We start from the raw sequence: 25,982 nt of genomic DNA, 5'->3' as shown, positions 1-25,982 counted from the left end.
TCTTGGGCCCCAAGCGTCGCAGCTAATATGTGAATAGTGCGCTGTGTTCAAAAAATCGTTAAAATGCAACGACACACTAAAAAACTGATTTCAAAATGCGGTGAGTTGAGTTGAGTCGCGAGTCTAAATGGCGTGATACGGTTTGATGGCGGTGCGACAATAAAAAAAATTACTTCGATTTTATGGACAATTTTTAAATCATAATGGCCACTAAATCGAAGTATACCTGTAGTTGTCTTTCTAATAACAAATATCTATTTCTTTCTGTTTGTGTTTGAAAAGCTAACCCAACCTTGAATTTCATTATCATCAGATACCGAAAAAAGTGACTTTAGTGACATTTGTTGGAAATATTGACTTTTTAGTGACCAGGTCGAAAAAAGTGACCAAGATACTAGAAAGTGACTTGCTACCAGCCCTGTGATTGATATGTCTTCCAATGAGCAATCTTGCCAAACCATGAAGTTGGGCACGGTAAAAAATAAGCACCATGCTATCAATAGTTCTGCACTTGGTTTCGCACTACTGTTGAATCTTGACAAAATCAAGGTAACAGCACTTGAATTAAACGTTGCATGCTTTGATTTGAAATAAAAAAAAAGTTAAATTAACATTTCCGCCTGACTAAGATTTAAACCACTAATCTTCGGAGTGCAAGTCTAGTGTCTTACCTCGACACCAACTCGCATCTGTTGACAGTGGTTGAGTTGATCTCAATCAGTTTCTACAACGAGCTGTCAATAATTGCTTTCATACAAAAGACATGATGTTCAAAATCAACGACTTTTCACTTCAGAGTCTAGTTCTAGAGACAGTAGAGCAAATCCAAAGTTAGAACCCTTCAAATCATGGTGATTGGTGTTTTGAATTGAGTCAAGTGATCAATCTATTCAATCGAACGTGCTGATTTTTTACCGTGGGTGTATCACAAACTGGGGGGATGCGAAATGGAAATCAACAAGCAATCTTAAATTTTCGTAAAAATGATCTGAGTGTACCTAGAAATGTATGGTTATGATTTGGTCACGCTAAAAAATGTTATATAATTTATATAACACAAAGACCACCAACTGTTAAGAAAAGTTGTACTTGGTCTAAATTATACATGAGAATTTTACAACTTTTCTGAAATATGTTTCTAACTAACATACGGCTAGCAACTTTCTGAATAAGTATATTTATTGGGTTAATTGCCTACACCGAAATGATTGAGAATTGTGTGAAGTGTTTTAAGGGTGGCGACTTCCGTTTGGGAAATAATCGCGAAAACGACGAATGGATGTAGGAATTGATTATTATTATTTATTTATTTGATTTTACATCATTTAACTTAATAAAACCTCCATCCTCGACTGCGACCCACGCTCTCCAGGTCCTGGTGCACATGGCCAATCCACCTAGCTCGCTGCACCCCACGCCTTCGTGTTCCGACCGGATTCGTGGCGAACACCATCTTTACAGGGCTGTTGTCCGCAATTTTTGCAACATGCCCTGCATGTATCCTTCCAGCTTTAACCACCTTCACGATACTGGGTTCGCCGTAGAGTTGGGCGAGCTCGTGGTTCATTCTTCGCCGTCAAACACCGTTCTCCTGCACGCTGCCGAAGATCGTCCTCAGCATTCGGCGTTCGGAAATCCCAAGAACTTGCAAATCCTCCTCGAGCATCTTCCACGTAGGGAATTTGTGTAGGATGTAATCTAAGAAGGCAATCTTTTAAACAAGATGGCGTTTTCAGAGTTTTGAAGTACAATTACATTCTTCATGATACGTGATGTAGACTAGCTTGATGTAAAACGTCAAACTAGTTATTTGCAGTAAAATCCAGACTCATCGTTTCTGAATTTAAATAACGTAATATAAACCGAACATAGCGTAAGAATTTTGACTTATCACAAAAAGTTAAACGTCTCATTTTGATTCTGCTCCTCAGAACTTTAAACATATAATGGAAGCAGTGCACTTTGCTCTCAGACATAACAACAAATTAGGTCATCATTGAATTAAGCTGAAAATATGTGCATCTTCAAAAAGTAAGGGAAACTCAGGTAAACAAATACAAAGTTCAATGCATCAATCAACAGTTTGAACTGTTTCGATCTTTCGATCGCATCGCTTCATTTTTGACTCTCTATTTCATTCTCCTATAATCCATACCCAGAAAAGTTCACCGACTCGGATAACCTCTATACCTCACCCGAAGAGAACAGCCCGTCTTACTTGCGGCCCTATCAGCTGGTGATACGTAGCGCAGCGATTCGTTCGCGAATGGCTTATCAAATCAATGCCTCGGACGGTTGTATGCTATCTGACAGTGGTATTCAAAAACCCGCATCGGATCGAGGCAACAGCTTAAGATCGACGATCGCCAAAGCGACGACCATTCAGTTCTTCAACGAATTTCGCGAGGATCGGTGGTTGCGCTCTCTGTAGAGAAAAATGTTTCGGTTAGGCAAGCAAAGTTTTACCAAGTTTAAAGACCAGCTCAGTGGTCAGCGATCGTTGGTGGGAAGGATTAGCAGTGAACTGTCCAAGCGTAGTTTGTCGTCAGGATCGGCCTTACCGGAAAGTGCGGATGTCGTCATTATCGGTTAGTATTCTATGTTGGTGAAATGTTGCCTAAAATGAAAGTTCTGTGCTGTTTGCATCTTATTGCTGTGGAATTGTTGAAGCATCACGACTGCGCATCATACGTTTAGGAAAAAACTTTTAAAACTGATGATTTACAGTGGTAAAATCGAGCACAAATTTATGCTGTTGTAATGTAACTGTGTATTCTAACAAAAGCTTCTGTTACAACTGTAGATCAACAGTTTCAAACTCTCAAACATGGATGACCTGCAATATCTCAGATTACGCCTTTCCATATACATCAGTGAGCATGGTTGAACTTCCAGAAGATCAGCTACGCTTTTCTCCACGGCTACAAGATGTTTTTGAGGCAGCAGAAACTCCAGGACATTTTGGATGACCTAGAAAAGCCTAAATGATTTCCTAATGTCTTTTGATCGTTCATGAATGAATACGTTCGAATACATATCGTGCCATTGTAAAGACAAAAAACCTTTCAGTTACTGAACTCAAAATAAATTTTAATGGCATAGACATAAATCTGTATTTTATACTAAATTTCGTTAATTTAGGCAACTTTCAAAGCTCTTCATCTCACACCCAAACATCCTACAAGATTCAATGGATATAGCTAAGAACGTATCACAACAGTGTGGAGTCATGAAGCTACGTCTACAGCTGAAGACCTTAAATTATCAATTTCAGGACAGTTTGGATAGCCTTGAATATCTTAAAAATATCTTATGGTCTCAAACATCCACAAAATTCAATATTGGGTTGATCACATAACGCAACTCTGTATAGCAAATATTAGGACAGCTGAGTTCTGATCTCAAGGTTTCAACTAAAAATATTTTCCTCATTTCGCATCGATACTGTCCGGTGTTCAAATTGCCACAAACGAACTCAATTCAAGCGGTAGCCCAGTTTCGATTTCGATAACCTTGACGATCCTCACCGAGAAATCGTGCTGCGATTGACGTGCGTTCAATTAGAGTGTTAACACAACCGGATTATCGCTCGAATGGAAAGTCGCGCGTCAAAGGTTACAACGCCCTTATCAGGCTAATTATGCCGATTAGCTCTCCAATGCACAGGACTTGGTCCGTCTACAAACTTGTTTGCAAACAGCTTTCCAGCAGCGAATCTGAGTCCAAACAAAATGTATTTTTATCACCTGTTGTTTTCTGAGCTCTGTTTCTTTATTTTTTCAACGACAACGTTGAACAGGAGGCGGATCAGCTGGATGCAATACGCTGTATCAGCTAACGAAGCGAGGCATACGTGCCGTATTGCTGGAGCAGGCCAAGCTCACAGCGGGCACCACATGGCATACGGCAGGCTTGGTGTGGCGCTTACGCCCAAATGACGTGGAGATCAAGCTACTGGCAGCGACCAGAAACCTGTTGATGAGCCTGGAAGAAGAGACCGGGTACAATTCGGGATGGATCAACAACGGTGGCCTGTTCATCTCGCACTCGGACGAACGCTTGGATGAATACAAGCGGTTGGCTACGCTCGGCAAGTGCTTCGGCATTGAAAGTGAGATCCTGACACCGCATGAAGCCCAAAAGGTTCCCACTACTCGACCCAGCGGCCTTCACGGGAGCTTTGTACTCACCGGGAGATGGCGTCGTAGATCCAGCTATGATGTGCACAGCGCTTACTAAGGCAGCCTTGGCAAACGGAGGAACCGTAGTGGAGGACTGCACGGCCACCAAGATCGTAACGGGAGAGAACCTGCTGGGTGTCAAAGATGTCCGAGGCATCGTTACCAACAAGGAACCATCCGTACCAATACGGTTGTGAACGCCACAGGCGTTTGGGGAAGGGACCTCATCGAACCGCTGGGCGTCCATCTACCTCTGATCCCGATGAAGCATGCGTACGTCATCTCGGAAACGATGGAAGGCGTCCACCAAATGCTGCCCAACATCCGCGATCACGACTATTCGATATACTTCCGCATTCAAGGCAAGTCCATCTGCATGGGAGGTTACGAGAACAACCCTGTCCTGCTGGATCGAGTCCCCAACGACTTCCACTTCGGTTTGTACGACCTGGATTACTCCGTGTTCGACACTCACATCCAGGGTGCGGTGAAGCTTTGCCCTGAATTCGGCACCGCTGGAATCAAGAGTACAATCTGCGGACCGGAATCCTTCACGCCTGATCACAAGCCGTTGATGGGGCCGGATCCCCTGATCAATGGGTTGTTCCACAACTGCGGCTTCAACTCGGCCGGTATGATGCTGGGCGCCGGATGTGCCGAACAGCTCGCTCAGTGGATCATCCACGACAGACCGGACCTGCACATGTTTGCGTACGATGTCCGACGGTTTTCTCCGAAACAGAAGAAAGCCGTCAACTGGGCCACCGAGAGAAGCCACGAGGCGTACGCCAAGAACTACAGCATTGTGTTCCCGCACGATGAACCGCTCGCCGGTCGGAACTTCACCGTAGATCCGTTCCACAAGGTAGGGTATCTCAGACGTTCGTAATTCGATTTTCTGAGCATAACGATATCGAAATTTCAGCAAATGATCCAACACGGAGCGGTTATGGAGGAACGGCACGGTTGGGAACGGCCAGGATACTTCCTCCCGGAAGACACCGTGGTGGTCCAATCGTACGATTGGTACGGATACTATGACTATCCGAAGAATACCAACACCAACTACGAGGAAACTCTGAAGAAGGACTACACCTTCGGATTCCCGGAGCATCACGATTTGGTTAGTTCGACTGGGGAAGTGGAGTTGAGGTTATAACGCAACTAATCGCTTCCTTTTCATAGATTGGAGAGGAGGCACTGACTTGCCGTCAAGAAGCGGCTATGTTTAACCTTAGTTACTTTAGCAAGTTGTTCCTGACTGGTAGCCAGGCCAAGGAAGCCGTTGAGTGGATCTTTGCCGGTGATTTGAACAAACCTATCAACAAGTAAGTGCATGTTCAAAACCTTTCTTATAGTTTTTGTCATGTCATGTCCATGAATGATTGCAAATTCAGATAGGAACACTATACGATTGATTATCCTAAGCATTCTTTTTGAGTTCAAATTGAGCCTAGATTTCATCACGTTCTCACACAGCTCTTTCAACTTCGGGTCTCTGGAGCTCTTAAAATACTGCAGAAACCTTCTCTACATAATTTTTAGTAGAGATCCTGGGTTTTAAAGGCCCATTGTGCATATATTTGAGTTAGGTTCCATGCTAGCCCAATAAAAGGACCGGAACTGATTACTCAATCTAAGATTGTGGTAAAAAACCTGTACGATCTACTGAAGTTTAACTATCGTATAACATCTTATTCCATCTTCTAGAACCGTCTATACTTGCGCGTTGAACAAACGCGGTGGCGTTGAGACCGATGTGACCATCAGCGTTGTGGAATCAGGCCAAGGCGAACTCCACGATCCAATCTTCAAGGTAACATTCCCCCGCGTAGAACATCATTTCAACAACGTATTGCATGACCATCCATCCTATCCAAACAGGGACGAGGCTACTACATTGTGGCTGGTGGTGCTTCGGCGTACCACACCAAGTCGCACATTTGGGCAGCGATCCAGGAGAAGGCCCTGCGTGCCGTCGTTACCGATCACACCGAAGAGCTGGGCGTACTCTCGGTCCAGGGACCGAAGAGCCGCGAGATCATCCAGAAGATCACCGATTTCGATCTGAGCGACGAGGAGAAACTGCCACCCAACTCCACTGCCATTCTGAGCATCCAGATCAATCCGTTCTACAAGTGCAACGTACGAATCTTGCGGGTTAGCTTCGTCGGAGAACTGGGCTACGAGTTGCACATTCCGGAGGAGAGTTGTAATGACGTGTACAACGCGCTGATGAAGGCCGGTTACAAGGAAGGTCTGAGGAATGCCGGATATCGTGCACTGTACTCGTTGAGCAGCGAGAAGGGCTACCATCTGTGGGGATACGATTTGCGATCGGATGATACGCCGGTGGAGGCAAATTTGGGATTCACCTGTAGGAAGCGTGGCGACTACCAGGGACGGGCTGCCATCGATAGGCAGCTGGAGAATGGAGTGAGCAAACGGTTGGCGTTCTTCACGCTGAACGAACAGGTAAGGGTTATCTAAATGAAGTATTTCCTTACGTTAAACAGAGGGAGATTTCGTCATTTTAGCGATTTTATTGCGCACTTCACCCCAAAATGAACTATCTCAAAAGTTGTAGAGTGCAGAAAAAGTGTGATAAAAGTGCACGTTTGCATCAGATCACCTCGATGTATTCAGCGCAGTTGTTTCTTGAACTACAAGTAATAAGTGCAGCGGAGACATCATTATGATTCGACGTAACCCTAAGCTGCTATCACTCTTTCAATGAGCGTGCACACTTTTGTGACGGTCCAACTTGGGGTTAAATCAGCAATAATGAATGGCGCCTTCATTATGCTGTCGTGCTACACTGTCTTCTAGATTTTTTTTAGTAAGTAAATGCGCTTCTTTTGATGTATTCAGCATTATGAGCTATCCCCCTGAAAGTGAAATCGGAAAATCATGTTTGAGCTTTTAAATATACAAGGTTAGCGTTAGCGTAGTTACGGTATACTTCGTAGAGTTTGTTTTGTTATTGGACGATAAGTTTGTACTTTCATTCCAGTACTAACGTGTTAGGAACATTTTTCCATATTTCTCTATATTACTATATAAACCTACATTGTCTTTGGGCCACCACTTTTAAATCACCACGTAGAAAGCATACAATTTTACAGAACACACTTTTTATAATAAGGATTGTAAGGAGAGGATTTTCAAACATTTTTAAGTTTTGAACCGCCCTACTCCAGATCGATCAATTGGCAACGATTGGCTGTTAGGCAGGCGAAAAGGATTCTACAAAGGTAATCGTCGCAGCGCATATCTCATGAACCGTCGTTGAACAGACTTGCCTTAAGACGCCGTTGTTGTAATGGGGAGTCCAAACAATCGAACAGTATTCCAGGATGGAGCGAGGTAGAGAACAGTAGAGTAAAGTGGGGCAAAAGTTCGAGTGGGGTAAGAGTTTCTTTTTAAGATTTCTAGCTCAATTCAAAACAAATCTTATAAATGTCATTGTGGTTCAAATGCTATTCAAGTAAGAGACTTTTACTCCAAATATCATAAAAATCGATTGAGATTTGGAAAAGTTATGGATATTTGTTTTTTCGACGTGAATATTGTAATTTTTGGTCAAACTTTCGTTGCAAGGAACCAATTGAAGATAAAATCTTTTTCAATATTTTATGTAAGGGCGTTTCTAGGCCTATCATAAGGTTGCTTTGACGTGTATTAGATTTTGCATAAATGCTTGATAACAATTTTTGGCCCATAGTGGGGCAAAAGTTCGAATCAGCGGGCAAAAGTTCGACCCATGTATAAAATCACGGACAAATTTGGGGACGGACCCGGTGTAGTGGTTAGAACACTCGCCTCTCACGCCGAGGACTTGGGATCGAATCCATCCCCGACATAGTCACTTATGACGTAAAAAGTTATAGTGACGACTTCCTTCGGAAGGGAAGTAAGGCCGTTGGTCCCGAGATGAACTAGCCCAGGGCTAAAAATCTCGTTAATAAAGTCAAACCAACCAACCAACGGACAAATTTTCAAATTGCCTAAAATCCACATATTATCTTCAAATTTAATTAAATTTGTCTGATCGTGTGAAAACTGTCACCAAAATTTTACATTTCCACTTAGTTTTGCGAAAACTGTTATTTTTGAGTATATTACAATTAACCCGGTTTAGGGCAATTTTTTGATAAATTTAGTGTGTATTTTTCGGCAAACCTAAGTTTACGGCTGGTGTAAAGTATGCCTGTCATTAAAGGATCGATATTTAGTGTTTTAGCCAGCGAACTTTTGCCCCACACTAGATTCGAACTCTTGCCCCACCGGTGGGCAAAAGTTCGAATAAGACAATCAATTTTGAAACTGTTATAACTTAAAATGGGTAAATATTTAAACACAAGTTTGTTCAGCACAATTATAGCCAATATGTTGAAGGTTCACTGTATGGTATTTGTTTTGTTTAAACTGCTATTGTTTTCCTGGAAACTTTGATTATACCACTAAGGTCGAACTTTTGCCCCACCTTACTCTACAAAGATTTCAGACAGTAAATTTCCGCAAACTCCTTGACTGTTCTGATGATGAATCCAATTACTCTGGAGGCTTTACCAACGGCGTAGTCCACATGTTGTTTGAACGATAGCTTTGTATCCAGGATCACTCCTAAATCCTTGACTTGGCTGACACGTTTGATTTCTTCTCCTGACTCCCATCCGATTCAGATTACACCAATCCGCAAAGGAATTCAGCTGTTGGGAGAAAAAATAGCGGTCGTCGATGCAACAAATACGGAGGTACAGTTTGAAGGTCATCCCGCGTACGATTATTGTGGTCTTTCAATTACCAGGTTTCACATCATTGAAGTAGATCAGGAAGATGAATGGTCCTCAAATGGCTACCTTGCGGGATTTTCCCGATGTAGCAGCAACGAAGAAGAATAACAGTCTCTATGAGGACAGCTAGGTGTCGACCGATGAAATATGACTGAAGACATTGGGGAAAACGGCCATGTATCCCAAGCCGATCAAGTTTAGCGACAGCAACGTTATGATTCAGCTTGTCGAATGCTGCAGTCAATTCTGTGCAAATTAAATCGGTTCGAAAGCGTTTCGACATACTCCCGGTTATGTATGAAGTTAAACAGAGTAGATTGGTAGCTGTGGAGCGACCTGTCACGAAATCCATGTTGATCGACGCTAAATGTAAGGTTTACAGTGAGCAAGTGACGGTTCAGCATAACGAGTTCGAACAGTTTTTGCAACAGCGCAGAGCGAGGTAACAGCGCGATAGTTTGCCAACATCATGCTTGTTGCCGCTCTTGTGGACAGGAAACATGTGTACGAGCTTCCAAGTGGATGGAAATAATCCATTGGCCAACGAAAGACGACATGAAGCAGTGGTGAAATTAAGTCTCGCATGTGCGTTTTAAGAATTACTGACGGAACACCATCGGGTCCCGGATTATAAGACGTTTTCAGTTTCGAGCAGGCTCTGATAATCTTTGTTAATGTCTACGCTACTCAGAGTTTAGCCGAATTGTGGAACATTAGTGGCGGCGAGTGTGATATCTTCGTTGCTCAATATTTCATCATTGAAAACACTGGCGAATTTATCGGCGAATAGATTGCATACATGTATGTCCGGTGGTGAGGAGGCCACGTTTCCATTCAGCAACATACACGACGGCAGTCCAGTGTGCTTCAAATCAATTATGTGTTTTTGGGCTAATTTCAAGCTTTAAAAATTTATAACTACCGAACGGAACATCGAAACTTATCGGAAATACCTCGACACAGTAGCTTATTCAATTCTACGAACTTTTGTCGATCACGATTTCACGAGCAATGGATGCAAGTTTTACATAGTTTGGTTGAGGTTTATGCTTCAAGGTTCTAGAAAATAACTATTTTAGGGGAGAATTTTCTCTGAAAAACATACCTGTGTGTAAATTTTTGGATTTTTAATTTCCAGTACATGATGATTTTGCATATTTTAAAACTCAATCCCGTTTAAAGTTTTTAATTTATCCTACGAGAGTAAATTGTAAAAAATAGGTTAATTAGGAATGCACATTTGTAAATCCGCTGTGGGTGACCAAGAGCACACCCATGAGCTTCGAAAATGTTAAAAATGAACACGTTTATGCATTGCCTTCCTCTCAGTCGATGATGATGATTGTTTTCAAAATCGTTCTGAATAGTCAATGAAATGCGATCAAAACAATCATCACTCGGAAAGAAAAAGCAATGCTAACTTGTTCAATTCATTCATTCGTCGGTACATGTGTCATCACGATTTGACTATCATCAAGTTGCCAATGGACCTATGCTGCCCATAACTGCATATTTGTAACATTCGACAAAAGTAGGCATTGAGTAAATGGAATACCAAGTGTGCATTTTATGGCAGTATGGGAGGAAACTAAAATTTCTAAAAATTGCCAGAAACTCAAAAGTGCTTATTTGAGGCTGATATTTTGTAAAACTCATATCGCATACTAGGTGAATTGTCTGAAAATACTTCTGATATAAATTTCATTGCCAGTACTTTATGAGGCTCATTTATAATCTCAATGTTACTGTTATGCGGTTATAATTACCAATGTGACAAAACAACTTGGTATTTTTTCGAATTTTCTAGAACAATCTCACAGATTTCAGTAAGTTGATCGAAAATATTTATCATTTGATGACTCTCCATGGTATTAACCTTCGGGCTGTCGCGCTGTTGTACTTTGTACAACAGTTGTGATTTATATGCTATCATTTTGCAACAAAGATATCTATCTACACCAAACCAAAACGTATTCCTCAAGAATTTCTTAAGAACAATACTCGACAGTTTTTATTTACAGTATGGTCCTTTAGAATACGGTAAAATCAACAAATGTACATGGAATTCGCATAATAGTGAACGCACTATTTACGGTTCAAGGAAACCACAGTTTCAAATCGTTATATCTCAAAATTCAGATAAGATAGAAACTTGGGTCTTTAGTAAAGTTGTTCTGGAGTTGAAGCACTATCTGATGGTACCTCATTTAATTCAGAACCTTGACCGCTAGGTGGCACTAGAGGGCATGGAAGTTTTACTTTTGTTTTGCAGATATTTCAGGAGCCAGTCCATTTAGAAAGATGATGTCTTCGGCAAAGTTGTTTAGTATGTTAAGGACTATCACTGTTCAAACTAGTTAATTCAAAATGTTGCAACTAGGCGGCACTAGTGAGCATAAAACTTTTGTTTGCAGATATCTCAGGAACCTGACCACTTAGAAAGATAGTATCTTCGGCAAAGTGGTTCAGTGGCTCAAGGCTATCATTAATTGAACCAAAAAAATAGGATATTTTGTCACCAGGTTGGCGCTAGTGAGCATGAAATTTTTGTTTTACGGATACTGCAGGGATCTTGACTTCACGAATTTGACGTTGAGCGGTGCCGAATTCACTCGTTGCTATGGTCACATAAATAACACGGCACCGCTCAGTGAACTCGGCATACTGCCCATAATTGCAAAACAGTCACATTCGACATTTTTGACAAATTGGAGTTAACCTTTCGGCCGTCGCGGGAATTTTTGTAACGCGAGTAGTTTGCGCGTTGTACTTTGTACAACACCCTTGGTTTTGCGAATATCCCAGGAGTATGAACACTTAGAAAGATGGCACCTTCGGCAAAGTTGTTCAGAAGCTCAGGGATTATCATTATTTTACAAATCTCGAACTTTAATGATTAAACAAAGAAAGAAAGAAAGCTTCTCCTGGCCAGCTGCACCATCGTCCTCTTGGTCAACCGCGCCGTCCTACGAGCTCCTCCTGACTTCCGAGTTCCTCCAGCACTTCCGAGCTCGTCGTCCGATCAGCCAGCATCCGCACCTTCAGCCTCGTTCTCAGCATCTTGGCCTCCAACTCTTGGGCACCTCGTCCAAGCCACCTCCCGTCCAGACTCCACCTTCCGTCCAGGCTCTACCTCCTCACAGAGATTCTGCCTCCTCGTCCAGGTGCTTCCTCGTGGTCCCTCATTGAAGCCGCCTCAGCGTTCCTGGGCCCATAACCTGTTGAAATAAAACGACTACAAAACAACAAGGCTCTTCCGCTCCACACCGCTCCTCTCTTTTATTTCATGTCTGGGGTACTTATATTTATATTTACATCTATTCCGACTACCTCTACAATTCTTACCCAAAATATCTCCACTGCAGGGTGTGTGATGTACCTGCTCTTCAACACATTGAGCTCCATTTGAAATGACATTTCTTTTCAACTGCGTATTGCGATAAAAGAAAAATGCTTTTCTTGACCATTTCTTGCAAGAAATTTCCACGCATCGAGATAGGCGATTTACTTTTCTGTTGAAGTGCCTACTTCGCTTAACACGATAGAATTTGCTTTTCAAATAGTGGTAATCGCAAGTGGTTTTGATTTTCCACATACTAGGTATGATTTTTAAAAACTTAAGCGAAGTATGCACTTCAACAGAAAAGTAATCGCCTATCTCGATGCGGGGGAATTCTCTTGCAAGAAATGCTCAAGAAAAGCATTTTTCTTGATCGCAGTACGCAGTCGAAAAAAAATTTCAATTCAATGGGGCTCACTGTACGAAATTACTTGACCATTTCTGGGCAGAAATTTTTACTTTTCTGAGCGGAACAGCATACTTAGCTTGAAAAATAAGCCCAAAAACACATTTTTAACTTGAAGCATACTGTAATCTTTATCAAATGAGCAGAAAATTTGACCAGACATGTTCTTACTATGAGAATTCAGGAATACTGCTTGACCGGAAGATTTAGAGATATGTTTTCAATGTGAACAGGTCTAGTATCCCGAGCAAAGTCGAATAACTACTGCATAACATAGTGACAACAAAGTATACATCATGAACTCATTTTATTATTTTTTGTTATCAATAGGAAGACTCTTGTTATTCACGAATTTAAGTTGTCAGATCGAGGATGCCACCGACGATTGAATGACGTGAAATATTTGTTATCATAATTTGATCTAAATAACTAATTGATAACATAATGAGTTATCAATGAGGGAAATTGGCTGTATAACAAAACTTGTTATCAACCTGTTTCAAATGATAAAACAATGAGACATTAATATGATAACTTTAATATAAACTTATGTTGCCTGCTTATTCATCCACAATGAAAACAAATTAAGTCATCAAACAATCTTCATCGGACAACTCAACTTGTTATCGTTTTGTTACTCAACTTTGCTCGGGATGTAATCATATTTACGGGTTAAAAAAGCCTCAATCTCTTGAAAATAAGTGGGGCGCAGGGATGGGAAATGTACTTTACCACTCGACGTTCACATTTTTCTACACGACGACCATCAAAATCCAAAGCCATTCAAAACAAAAAAAAATCACGGCTTTTCAAAACTGTAATCTTCTTCTTCACAACGTTTTTTCAAACCCGAATGCGAAATGACTCGAGCACAGTGGTGATTTTTCACATGATTTTTCCAGTTTTCGGGGTTTTGCATTTTTGCTCGATAAAGGGAGCATGAAATTGAACTTGTTTATACACTACCCCCATAAGTATGGAATCGCATCATCTAGTATTGCAACACCTCAATTGAATATTGCATGATCGATGAATTATCTAAAAATTTCTCACAGAACACAGAAATTCCTAAAGCGGTTCATATTAAAATTCCTCTTGATTTAGAAACTCCTTCGAATAGCATAAATAATTGCCTCGAAGCTCTACTTAGAATTCATTTAAGTATAATTCAAAGAATGTTTCATACGGAGTTTTCACATAATTTTTCCTAAACATTGTTTTAAAACTCAATGTTTGGAAATGGAATGTATGGTTCATGAGCCAGAGCCGTCTAAAATATGACCAATTTACATGCACACTAGCGCCACGTAGCGGCAAAATTGCTAACCAATCAGTGCTGCCTCAGATTGCTTTTAAGCTTCTGAACAACTTTGCTGAAGACACGACCCAAGTAACCATGGAGCATTATATCATTGCATATATAATGCAGCTGCATTGCCGTAAGCCTACCATTAAAGTAGTTTAAAAGTGGAAAAGGGCCCTTTTACAGTTGCACTAATGCAAAAACGACGATAAAGCAATGAAGCAATTCATAGAGTAACATTAGTGCAGTTGTGCAATTTATAAAGTGATGTAAGTGCATTGATACATTTGTTAATGTAGAGTTAATGCTTTATTGCTTGACAGCTCTTGAAATATGTCGAATAAAAGCAATGTTACATCAATATTGTTGATATGCAGTAGAATACGTGCAATGTTATAATGCTTGTGGTTACTTGGGGAACATTCTAAGTGGTCAGGTTCATGAGCAAGAGCCGTCTAAAATATGACCAATTTACATGCACACTAGCGCCACGTAGCGGCAAAATGGCGCATTAAAAATTTCATCTGATGAACGCCGTAAGGCTTCTGAACAACTTTGCTGAAGACCGCAGCTTTCTAGAAAGTAAGGTTTCCAAGATATTGCGTTATTAGTGTTATAGTTTACGGGTGATGCTAAACTTTTCGAGGTGCTGCAATATTCAACTGGGGTGTTGCAATACTGAATTATGCGATTCCATACTTATGGCGGGTAGTGTATGTATCGCAACGGAATGATTGTGCTCTTGCTATTAGCGCTAATAGATTTCAATTAGTTGAAAACACAAGCGAAATATTAGCGATTGAATTATTTAACATTTTTTCAATCATTTACCTCGAGATGGCTGCCCAAACGCGATCATAGTGGAGAGACAAAAAACATTCAAGCAGTGTGTGAACCTTGGCAGCGGCAACGCCTAATGGTATACTCCACTGCACTGTGACGTCACGCATCAATTTTGACAGGCACTGGTCCTGTTGTTTACAGTTTGGACTTAGTGCTTTTTTTGAATCATTCTTAATTTCGTGAAAGTTTGCCGGGAGGAGAGGTCAAATCCACTGCAGATACCCACGGATCGTATTATTCTATCTTCCTACCGTGGAAAATCGTCACCATAACATGCTGGTGATAGGAATGCGAAGATGAAAAAAATAATGGAAAAAACGACTAAGTCCGAAACGTAAACAACAGGACCAGCCGCTGTCAAATAAGTGAGGTTAGGCTCGTCATATGCAGCGCTCTATTGATGCTGCACGGAGAAATATTTTACCTAATTTTTGAGTTTACTTTACCCAAAATTAAGTATATCGATTATAGTTTCAACCTAAAATCTCTCGGTTTTCTCTTTCTCCCACACGAATGTTGTCAAAAATAGAGAGAGCTTCATCTACCCAATGGACTTGGCCCAATAAGCCAAATTTGGGGTAAATGCAACTTTCTTATGTTTGGGTGGAAAGAACTCAATTTTGCGTTAAATTAACCCAAAATTGAGTATATATTTCTAATGGAATTAGAGCCAAACTACCTAGTGGGGACCTTGGAAATTTAGCCAAAATTGAGTTATTGGGCTCAACTACGGAATTGCGTTGAAACAACCCAAAATTGAGTTGAATTCCGTCTCCGTGTGCTACTGCTTTGTGGTTTGGTTAACTGGCAGTGGTCACAGTTCCCAAGCCTGGTGGAGCGTATTTCCCGGATGGGGGCGCATTATACCAATTTACCTACTTGCCTGCCGTTGGGTTTGAAAGACCTCCTCCTCAGACCCGAACACAGGACCGGGACGGCTGCAGGTCGCTTGCTGGTTTGTTCATATCTCTGTAGTTACACGTTCAATTGAAACTCTATATGGCGCATTCAAAAGACAATGAGGTAATCTCACTTCGTAGGTATTTTGACAACAATTTTTTGAATTTTGTTTACTCAATTCTTACTTAAAGTTGTGACAGTATTCAACAAAAAAAGAAACTGAAAAAACATGGCTGACTTTCCCAGCACTAGATCGAATATAATTTCAATCAATGCGTGTTAGAGAATTTTTTTATAAAAATAATTTTTCGGTTATGTAAATGTAAAACCAATAATTTAATAGATAAGTGGGATAAGGATAATTCTGATCTAACGGCTGAGTCACATTTCACATTCAATTCAATTTGCTTATCCATTGCACAGTTAATTAATGATCATGTAGGCAATTCCCGCCTAAGGAAACTTGCTGTTATAGGTTTTAACGTGTTGAAGTTTACATGTACACGACGAAACACGTGTCAAATGTACGAATGAAATGAAACTGCGGAAAGAAACCACGTGCTCCGGTGGGGATCGATCCCACGGCTCCCTATTCGCTAGATGGGCGCTTTAACCTACAAGCTGCGGAGCCCCTTGAGAGACCCCGACGCTCGAAGGCGAACTGAACTCGATTACCCCAAAGCACATGGGATCATCATTTCGCAGTCTAAACTTCTTTCGGATATATGAGATGTAATACTGTTTCATATGGTATGCCCAGGGCTGTTAAGTATCATGACCGACTTGCGACACTGACGAAATAGTTTTCTCACTGCCACTGGACGAAGCTATATTTCATGTGCTCACTTCGTCACGGACGGAGCTCTCACGAGAGCAATTTAAATGTTGTTTTGTTATTAACATTTCTATCTGGGCACTTTCCGTTTTGATTTCCCTAGACTGAGAAAGCCATAAAATCACAATTTCTATCTAATTTCGAGAATTTCGGGAATTAAATGTGTTGATAAGTTAAGTGAATATCCTTCCATGATTCCAGCTATATAAATAACAATCATACCAGGTAATGAACTCAAAATTAACAAGTCTACGATTCCGTCACAAGCTGTAACGACAGAAAAATGAAAAAGAATCGAAAAAAACCTCTGTCATTGTTTCGTCGTCCGATGACAGTGAGGGAAGCTTCTACATAAAAATCGCACGACACTTTCTATTTACATTGACGCCTTCCACTTAAGGGACGAATGACCTTCGGTTTAAAGTCTCTCTCAAACAACAACAAAAACAACAACAATAACGCCTTCCAGCCCTGGGTATGCCCTCTTTAACATCTAGGAAAAGTGTACCAGTTTATGGCTATAGTAGTTCCCTATTTGGCCATATGTGTTTTCTCGAAAACTTTCACATTTTCAATATTTTTGGATGTTTTAACATCAAGATTTATTTGATATCAAACTACTAAAACGCACAGCATGATTAAACATTTGAAAATAATCAAATTATCACGTATGGCGAAATAAGGAACTTTTAAGTCCATAACTGGTATACCTACCCTTATCCAATTTCTCTCGCCATTCCCTTACGGTACCTATCCATCTAGTATTCATTGCTTTCTTCTTTACGACTCCCTCTTACTTCGAGCAAAATGGACCAATATGCCGGTAAACAAATTCAAAACATAATTTGATCTTTATAACTAATTGATAACATAATGAGTCATCAATGGGGAAAATTGGAATGAATAGCAAAACTTGTTATCAACTTGTTCCAAATGATAACACAACACAAATATTATATGATATCTTCAGAATAAAATTGTGTTATCAAGTTTGGTGTGTTGCCTGCTTATTCAACCACAATGAAAACAAACTAAGTTATCGAAGGCTTGTTATCCGGATAACTCAACTTGTTATCTTTTTGTTACAAAACTTTGCTCCGGTTCGTATCTCCCACACGATCTACACATGCAGAAATCATCAAATGGCAAAGGAAGTCTCAGATAATAACTGTGGAAGTGCTCTTAGAAAATTAAGCTGAGAAGCAGGCTGTGTCCCAGTGGGGACGTAACGCCCGAAAGAAAAAGATGAACTTCAAACAAATCATTCAGAGATTCCAGATCAGTTTATGAAAAATGGCCATTTTGATAAGACGTTTTGTGCAGAGATTTTCGAAGCTTACTTTTATTTATAATATTTTATATTTCGTGAATATTATTGGACATTCTAGGATTATAAGGTTTTGAAAATAATTATTTTTTTTGTCTACAGAACTTTTCAAAACTTATAAAAAACTTTTTTTCTAAAATATACTATGAGGACTGAGTTTAAAAAATTTAAATTGTGAGGTACAAAGTGAATAACGTCTAATTAAAACTTAAATTATTAAATTAATTTAAAAAATCACAGATTTTCCTTATTTAAAATTTCCGTCCGAAACATTCAATGAATGAGTTTTTTTTTTCAAAATAGGTTCGCAAAAGGTTTAATGGTGAAACTGGGCTATGGATTTTAAATGTTGTTCCGATTGTTACGTCTGTTTGTCTGTGCCATCACTTTAAGGCAGCGTCCATTTATTACGTAACGCTAAAATTGAAAATTTTCGACCACCTCCTCCTCCCCCTCCGTAACGCTTTTTATATGAAAATTTTCAATGTTTTGTATGAGTCGTAACGCTTGACACTACTCCCTCCCCTCCCCCTAGAGCGTAACGTAATTTGTGGACGCCGCCTAGGCATTTTTATCGAAATCTACAATTATGAGAGTTTTAAAATCAGTAGAAAATTATTTTGTGGCAGTTAGAAGCTTATACCGTTTTGATTCATATTACGGACAGCTTCAAATTCCGGACACTCAACTTTGTATGGGAAACATTTCACAGGAAATGTTTCAATTTTTGCCGTTCAAAAGTTCTCAATTTCGAGGCTCGTTTTAGTAAGCTTTTCTATAAATATCTTCGAAAATTTATAATGCCCAACTACCTTAGATGTCTCTTTAGTGGTTTGACGATTTCAATTGATGATTTGTCTGTTCCATTAATGATTATCATGAGCTGTCCGGAATTCGATTCAAAGTGTCCGGAATATGAGGCAAAAGTGAAGAAGCGTCCGGAATAAGAATCATGAAAAGGCCACACATTTTGATTTATTTAAAATTATTCAAGTTGTGGAAGCGTATTCTTTACCCACCATTCGAAAGATAAGGGCTTCCTACGCTCGATAGCGCTAAGGAATCAAACAGAATGATTTATTTTGTATGCTCTATGTTGGTTATACTTCACTGAGTCCTTAAGTGTCCGTAATATGAATCAAAATAGTACTCATTTCAATTACTCACAATCAATAGTCTAACATTCAATTTTATCGAAAAAAATCTGTGCGAAGATCCTCATATGACTCTTGCGTCGGAATTAATCCCAATAATTTTCTACAAAAAGACGTCAGAAATTGCTTTCATACAATAGGCATGACAACTCAAAATCAACGACCTTTAATTTCAAAGACTAGTGCTAGACACAGAAGAGCTAATCCAACGTTAGAACTCTGCAAATCAGGGTTGATGGTGTTTAAGAGTTCGATCCATTCAATCGACCTGTTGTGATTTTTTACCGAGAAAATGAATCATGAGTCACATCCAATCTGTTTATCTTAATATTTCTGGGAACCTTTTTGGGCTTATATATTTAAATATATAGATTTACGGTAATAAAAGTTGCAATAAAACGTACGATTTTGGCAACATATTTTTTTAGGCATGTTACCAAAATCGAACGGGCACTGTATCACGAAATTTGGCTGAAACTAGATATATTTTTTTTTGTATTAATTACAAAAATTATTTTTTTTTTTGGTTTCAAAAGCCTCAATGAGGCTACCGTTTTGATTCACATTACGGACACTTAAGCTCTCTTCGAAGTGTAAGCCATCTAAAAGCATATAAATTTAATCAATCTACATTATATCTCAGCGTTATCATGCTATCAGGCCACTTACCTCCTGAATGGTAGGTGAAGATTTGAATTCCACAACTCTATTGAATTAAATAAATAGAAATGTTTGTCCACTTCATGATTCTTATTCCGGACACTACCGCACTTTTGGAAAAGTTAAATCGTTAAATAAACACTACCAGCCGTTAAAAAACCGTCAAATCTATTGGAGCATTGTAAATTTTCATGGATTGCTTTGTAAAAAGCTTAATAAAATAAGTCTCCTAATTGTGAGCTTTTGAACGGCAAATTTTGAAACATTTCAATTGAAACCTTTCCCATACAAAGCTAAGTGTCCGGAATTTGAATCAGAACGGTATAAACAACATTTTTTAGAGTTCCCCCATAAACAAGTTTGTAATATTTATCTCTCAATTTCCGTAGGTTCCCATCTGGGGCTTGGAGGCGGTGTATCGTAACGGAGAAATCGTCGGACACCTCCGGCGAGGCGAATATGGCTACACCCTGCAGAAGCCCATCGGACAGGCCTACATTACCCGGAAGGATGGCGACTACGTCACCAATGAGTACATAAAGAGCGGACATTACCAGATTGAAATCATGGGCAAGCTTCATGAAGCTCAGTGTCACCTCAGGAGCCCATTCGATCCGAAGGGCGAGCGGATATTAGGAATTTATAAATAAATTTTAACTAGTTTTACAACATTTTACGACAATTGTTCTTAATCCTTGCGTATCACCTAAACTCCCATTATGCAGTCCATAAAAATTTATTGCATTTTGTCCTCGTCGGAGTGACATCGGTTTAGCATCGAAAATTTATGACAAGTCCTTCGGCACTCTCGGGCCCATCTCGGGAAAGTGAGAAAAGATCAACCACAAATTTGTCGAAATTCGATCCCCTCCTCATTAATTGCTCACACATAGGAAAACCCGACCTGTGGATTGCAACAGGATTGCAACTGATTTTATTACTTAACAGTTTTGTTTTCTAAAAATATATGTAATAATGTTGACTTGTTAGTAGGGTGATAAGATATAAAATTTTTTAACGAATTTCCCACTATTATTCAAAATAACAATTAAAAAAATGAAACAGTATTAGTAACAAACTTTGATATAATTAAGATAGCACTTGCAGTAATCCACTGGTCGGGAGGTGAAAGGAAAGATCCTCTTCTGCTGTGGTGGCTTCTTGGAGTTGAAGAGCCGTGGAAAAGAAAACAAATGAACGAAAATTGGGAAAGGTTGAAACTGCGTGTGGAGGGAAAAGATCACCCGGCTCAAGTGCTCAAGTGGAACCAAACAAACGGTAATCGGATTCCGGACAGATTTTTCCGACCTTGCATGAGCGACGACGACGGGGGTTCTTGTGAATTTTGTACGGGTGAAAGAAATAACATAATAAATTATCACTCATTTGTCTTAATTTGGTCACAGTGCTTAAGCCTGGCCACGCGACTTTGACAATGGAGACGATAGAGGATTTGTGGGATATGAATCTCCGAATATTTATTTAGATGATTTCAGCATACAAGTCGGATCGCTTACTTAGTACTATAATTTAATTTGCAAAATACATTCGAATGTTAAACATATGGAGTCAAATTTGAATAATTGAAACTTTATAAAAATTTTGATAGATTTGACTTTTTGGGTAATGTTACATGTCTTGACTGTGATTATATGAACATTTTCTGTACCTACCAAGAAAATAAGGACTTAATTTCCATCAACGTCCCTTACCAAAAAAGCACGAAGAATGGCTAAACTAAACCAACTGCGATTACCATTTCACTACAACGCTCATGACAATTGTAACTCCCTTAACGTGAAGATGCATCGAAGCCAAACTTATTTTTAAGAGCACAAATATAGAGAACCAGGACAGTGGTTTGTGCTGAAAATTTAATCGATTGGTCACACACTGCTGGTGTGACTAAAGATTTCAGCTCAAACGGCTGTTTAGTTTTCTAAATTTGTGCTCTCGAAATTTAAAGTTTGGCTTCGATGCATCTTCACCTTAACCGATGAACGCACCAAGCATAGACAAACAGACGTATCACTGAAAAGAAATCCATCGACCACTCATTTAATATGATTTCAGCTTCTTTACAATTTTTACGTAAGAGATTTGATGATTGTCTCATGAGAAATTGCTCGCTATAACAGCTTGCGGATGACGCCGTGTTTCTGTCACAGGACCAACAGCAGCCGAACTACAAGGACCCTTACAAGATACTCTGGACAATTTGTCCGCATGGGCTGTAAAGCTGGGTATCGAATTCTCTCCGGAGAAAACTGAGTTAGTTGTCCTCTCTAGGTTACGCTTCCTAGAGCTTCAATTCATGGGTAAGGAACTCTCTCAAGGTTTATCACATATGTATTTGGTTTGATTCTAAATGCACCTGGGGAAAACAAATAAGATATCTGTATCAGAAGTGCCAACAACGAATCAACTTCATGCGTACACTCACAGGAACATGGTGGGGAGCCACCCGGATGATCTGATAAAGCTATATCGCACCACGATTCTGTCGGTTCTGAATACGGTAGTTTTTGCTTCCAATCCGCCGCGAAAATACACATTCTGAAGCTTCAGCGTATACAGTATCGCTGTCTTCGGATCGCTTTAGGCTGTATGAACTCGACTCATACCATGAGCTTAGAGTTATTAGCAGGAATACTGCCTTTATCAGATCGGTTCGTGAATTGTCGTGAAGGTTCCTCATCCACTGTGAAGTGTTAAACCCGTTGGTAATTGAACATTTTGAGAAGCTAATCGAACGAAATCCTCAAACAAGATTTATGACATAGTACTACACGTACATGACTCTGGAGGTTAACCCTTCTTTGAATCTTCTAATCACGGGTTGCTTCCCTGACTTCTCAAGTTCCGCTGTAGTTTTTGATCTGACCATGAGGCAAGATATCCGTGGAATACCAGATCTGCTTCGTTCGGAGCAAATACCAAAAATTTTGCAAGCATGTTCGGTCACATCAGCTGCGATAAAAGGTTTACACAGACGGGTCAAAAACAAATGATTCCACTGGATTGGTGTATATAACGAGTTTCATAGCGCCGCATATAAACTTTAGAACCCTTGCTCCGTGTATGTCGCACACAGTTCGAACGAAACGTGTAAATTTCTGAACATATAATGCACATAATTGGAGCGTGGAGTATCATGGATATTACATGATATGTCATGTAAACTTCGATTATATGTCATGTAATGCAGCAGGATTATGAGTGGTTACATGACATATAACACATTTTACATGATTTCCGACTTAAATTTACATGACGTCATGTTTACATTGCATAAATGAAGTTTACATGACGTGTAATCTTCATTATTTTTAACTGTGCAGAATTAAGGTGAAACAGTTTGGAATCAACCTCTAAGATTGCACTAAAATTTCAAAGTCACAAATCTAGGGAAAAAACCATCCAATAACCGTGCACTTTTTATTTTGGCTTTATGCACTGTCAGAAAGCTTAAAATAAGAAGATCAGAAACGTTTTCTAGCTATTTCTCCTGTTTGTGCCTTTGAAAACGTGAGTAGGGGCACAAGTCGGCCATTAAGCCGGCCATCTTTGGATTCCGAGATGTTTCACCTTAACGGCTATACATTACGCATTAGAGCGAATTGCCTCTCTTCCCTCTGATCAATTTTTCATTTTACAAAGTGCGGCAAAAGTGCGCTGGCCAAAACACAAAATATCCACTTTTTTACGACAGAGATACTTTATATCAGCCATAAACTTATGTTTACACATAAATACACACTTAATTTTCATCAAAATATTGCCCAAAACAGAGTTAATGTAATGTACCCAAAAAAAAGCAACAAAAACTAATACCCTTCAAAGCATCCTTATGATAGGCCTAGAAACGCCCTTACATAAAAAATCGAAAAGATTTCATCTTATTTGGTTCCGAGGAATGAAAGTTACAATTTTACGTAAAAGACAACAAATGGCCATAACTTTACCAAAACTCAATCGATTCTTATGATATTGCAATGAAAGTCTCTTACTTGAATAGCATTCGAGCCACCATGACGTTCATAAGTTTGTTTTGAATTGAGCTAGAAATCTTAAAAATAAACTCTTGCTCCACTTTACTCTATGCTTCAAACCTCAATCAAGAGGTGCGCACATCTTTTTTTTTTGTGTTTGACGTTTAACACTACCGCCATCTGCATGTATTGTTGCACAAAACAGTGCAATATGCTCACCAGATGAAGATAGGATGGTATGAATTGGGCGACGTATTTTAATGGAATCTGTTCTAAATGTTAGGTCTTTTTTGAAAATTGAAGTCAAAATGTTGTATTGTAAATAATTCAGTAAAAATCACAAGAAATTGATTTTTTTCGGACAAAAAATAATGCTTGTTTTTAATTATGAATCGTGGTTTTACGGCTAACCAGCCGAGTGGAAGTTTAACAACTACCGAAAAGCTAAACATTACATATAATTTGCAATTGGATTAGATGGACAAATTGATGCGTAGATTTGCGAAAAAGTTACACGTTACACGATTATTGAGCTGAAATCGAATTCAGGTTAACTTCTGCGTTCATGAGTCCTCTCATGGCGTAGTGGTAACGCGCCCCAACTAGAGATCGGGGAGTCGTGAGTTCGATTCTCACTGAGAAGACGTGTATCTTTTTTGCAAATATTCACATCAATTTGTCCATCTAATCCAATGCAAATTATATGTAATGTTTAGCTTTAGGTAGTTGTTAAAAATAATGATTAAAAATATATTCTAGGAGTAATCCACAACGTGTCTTTGACAGAATTGTTCAAAATTACTACTTCTACTATTCTGTGGACGACACCATCTGAACTTTACAAAATAGTTATTATGCAACATTTTTTATGTTTAAAAGAATGGTTGTTATAGTTTGATTAATTGTAGGAGCATCGATCCTATTTTCACTCAGAATCTCTCACCTGATTCAAATTCGATTCATCCAACGGATGTAGAACCAGAAGCTGGTTGACTAAGTCATTGAGAAATTTGATGGAGGAACTCAGTACCGTAATCCGGGGTAACATTGATCAGCGGGGTAAAATTGATCGCAATGACCCTCTTCGTAAAAAGCTCGAATCAACATATGTTGATGAAATATATTCAATGCATGAATGGCGATTCTCTTTCTTCTAATCATGAGCTAATAAACAATAAGGTTTTTGCGAAAATAAAGTTGTGTTCATGCGTAAATTTTCAACTTTTGTAAACAATGATTTTCATGATTATGGATGACACCATAAAAGAATCATGATTTGTACATGAGTTCTGTAAACGATATGAGCAAGAGAAATGCGGTTGTTACTAAAAATGACATCGCCGAAAACGACTCCGTTGTCAAAATTTTCATAAATATGTTCAATTAAACATAATTCACAAATTATTATAAAGCATGAAGAATTTCCTTAGGAAATTGCATACATTTAGGCGTATTCCACAATTCAAAGTGTTTTTTAATTTTAAAATAACTCAAAAGTAAATGACTTATAAGAGTTTGACCTTCATATTCGGCTTCAGGGACCATGATTTTAGTAAGTAATGATATTTTCAATATTGCCGAACAATGTTTTCATGGTGTGATCAATGTTACCCCATATCAGCTAAATCAAAAACTCACTTAAAACATTTTTTAAACATGCTTTAAACATTCAGAAAACAAAATACAGTACATAAACACGAACAATGGCAGTACTTGTTTTAAAAATATAAAATTTGCAACACATGCATTTTCAAATCAAATGTTTAAGAAATATTCAAAAAATGATCAATGTTATCCCGGATTACGGTACTACAGTCATCTCTCCCTTACTCGATATTGAAGGGACCATCGAGTTAGGGAGGTATCGAGTTACAGAACACAAAACCAGTGCAACTGCGATCTAAGGGACCATCGAGTTAGCCATGAAAACCAACTTTTACTATGGTTCTCTAACTCGATATCGAGATACGGAATATCGAGTAAGGGAGAGTTAACTGTACTTTCCAGCACATTTCATTGATTGCACTCGCCATATATGTTAACATCGTAGAACATGATTTAGAAAATCGTTCATTTCATAGGGTAAATACAATTGCTCATCTAGTTTTTGTAGCCTATCTTACTCAGTTTTCTGATGATGACTTCAGAATTCTTGACGAGCGGTGTGCTAATGGTGAAAAAAAAAAGTTTTTTTTCTAACAAAATTCAAGATGGTGGTCAAATTAAAAATTACCGCCAATTTTTT

General features: G+C 39.2%; 1 protein-coding gene across 1 annotated transcript; it reads left to right on the top strand.

The window, feature by feature from the left end:
• Positions 1-2,314: 2,314 nt before the first annotated feature.
• LOC5565677 (sarcosine dehydrogenase, mitochondrial) lies at positions 2,315-20,420 on the top strand. Its single transcript, XM_001649980.2, is given in 9 exon segments — positions 2,315-2,588; positions 3,800-4,142; positions 4,144-4,346; positions 4,349-5,046; positions 5,107-5,304; positions 5,367-5,509; positions 5,892-5,997; positions 6,066-6,656; positions 20,135-20,420. Coding segments are annotated over 9 exon segments (2,694 nt in total). The 5' UTR covers positions 2,315-2,437; the 3' UTR covers positions 20,396-20,420.
• Positions 20,421-25,982: the final 5,562 nt, after the last annotated feature.

This window comes from Aedes aegypti, unplaced genomic scaffold, assembly GCF_002204515.2.
Source record: "Aedes aegypti strain LVP_AGWG unplaced genomic scaffold, AaegL5.0 Primary Assembly AGWG_AaegL5_hic_scaff_1913_PBJ_arrow, whole genome shotgun sequence".
NCBI classification, from domain to species: Eukaryota; Metazoa; Arthropoda; class Insecta; order Diptera; family Culicidae; genus Aedes; species Aedes aegypti.
Note: the sequence above shows the minus strand (reverse complement) of the source record. Positions and strands in the feature narration are given on the sequence as shown.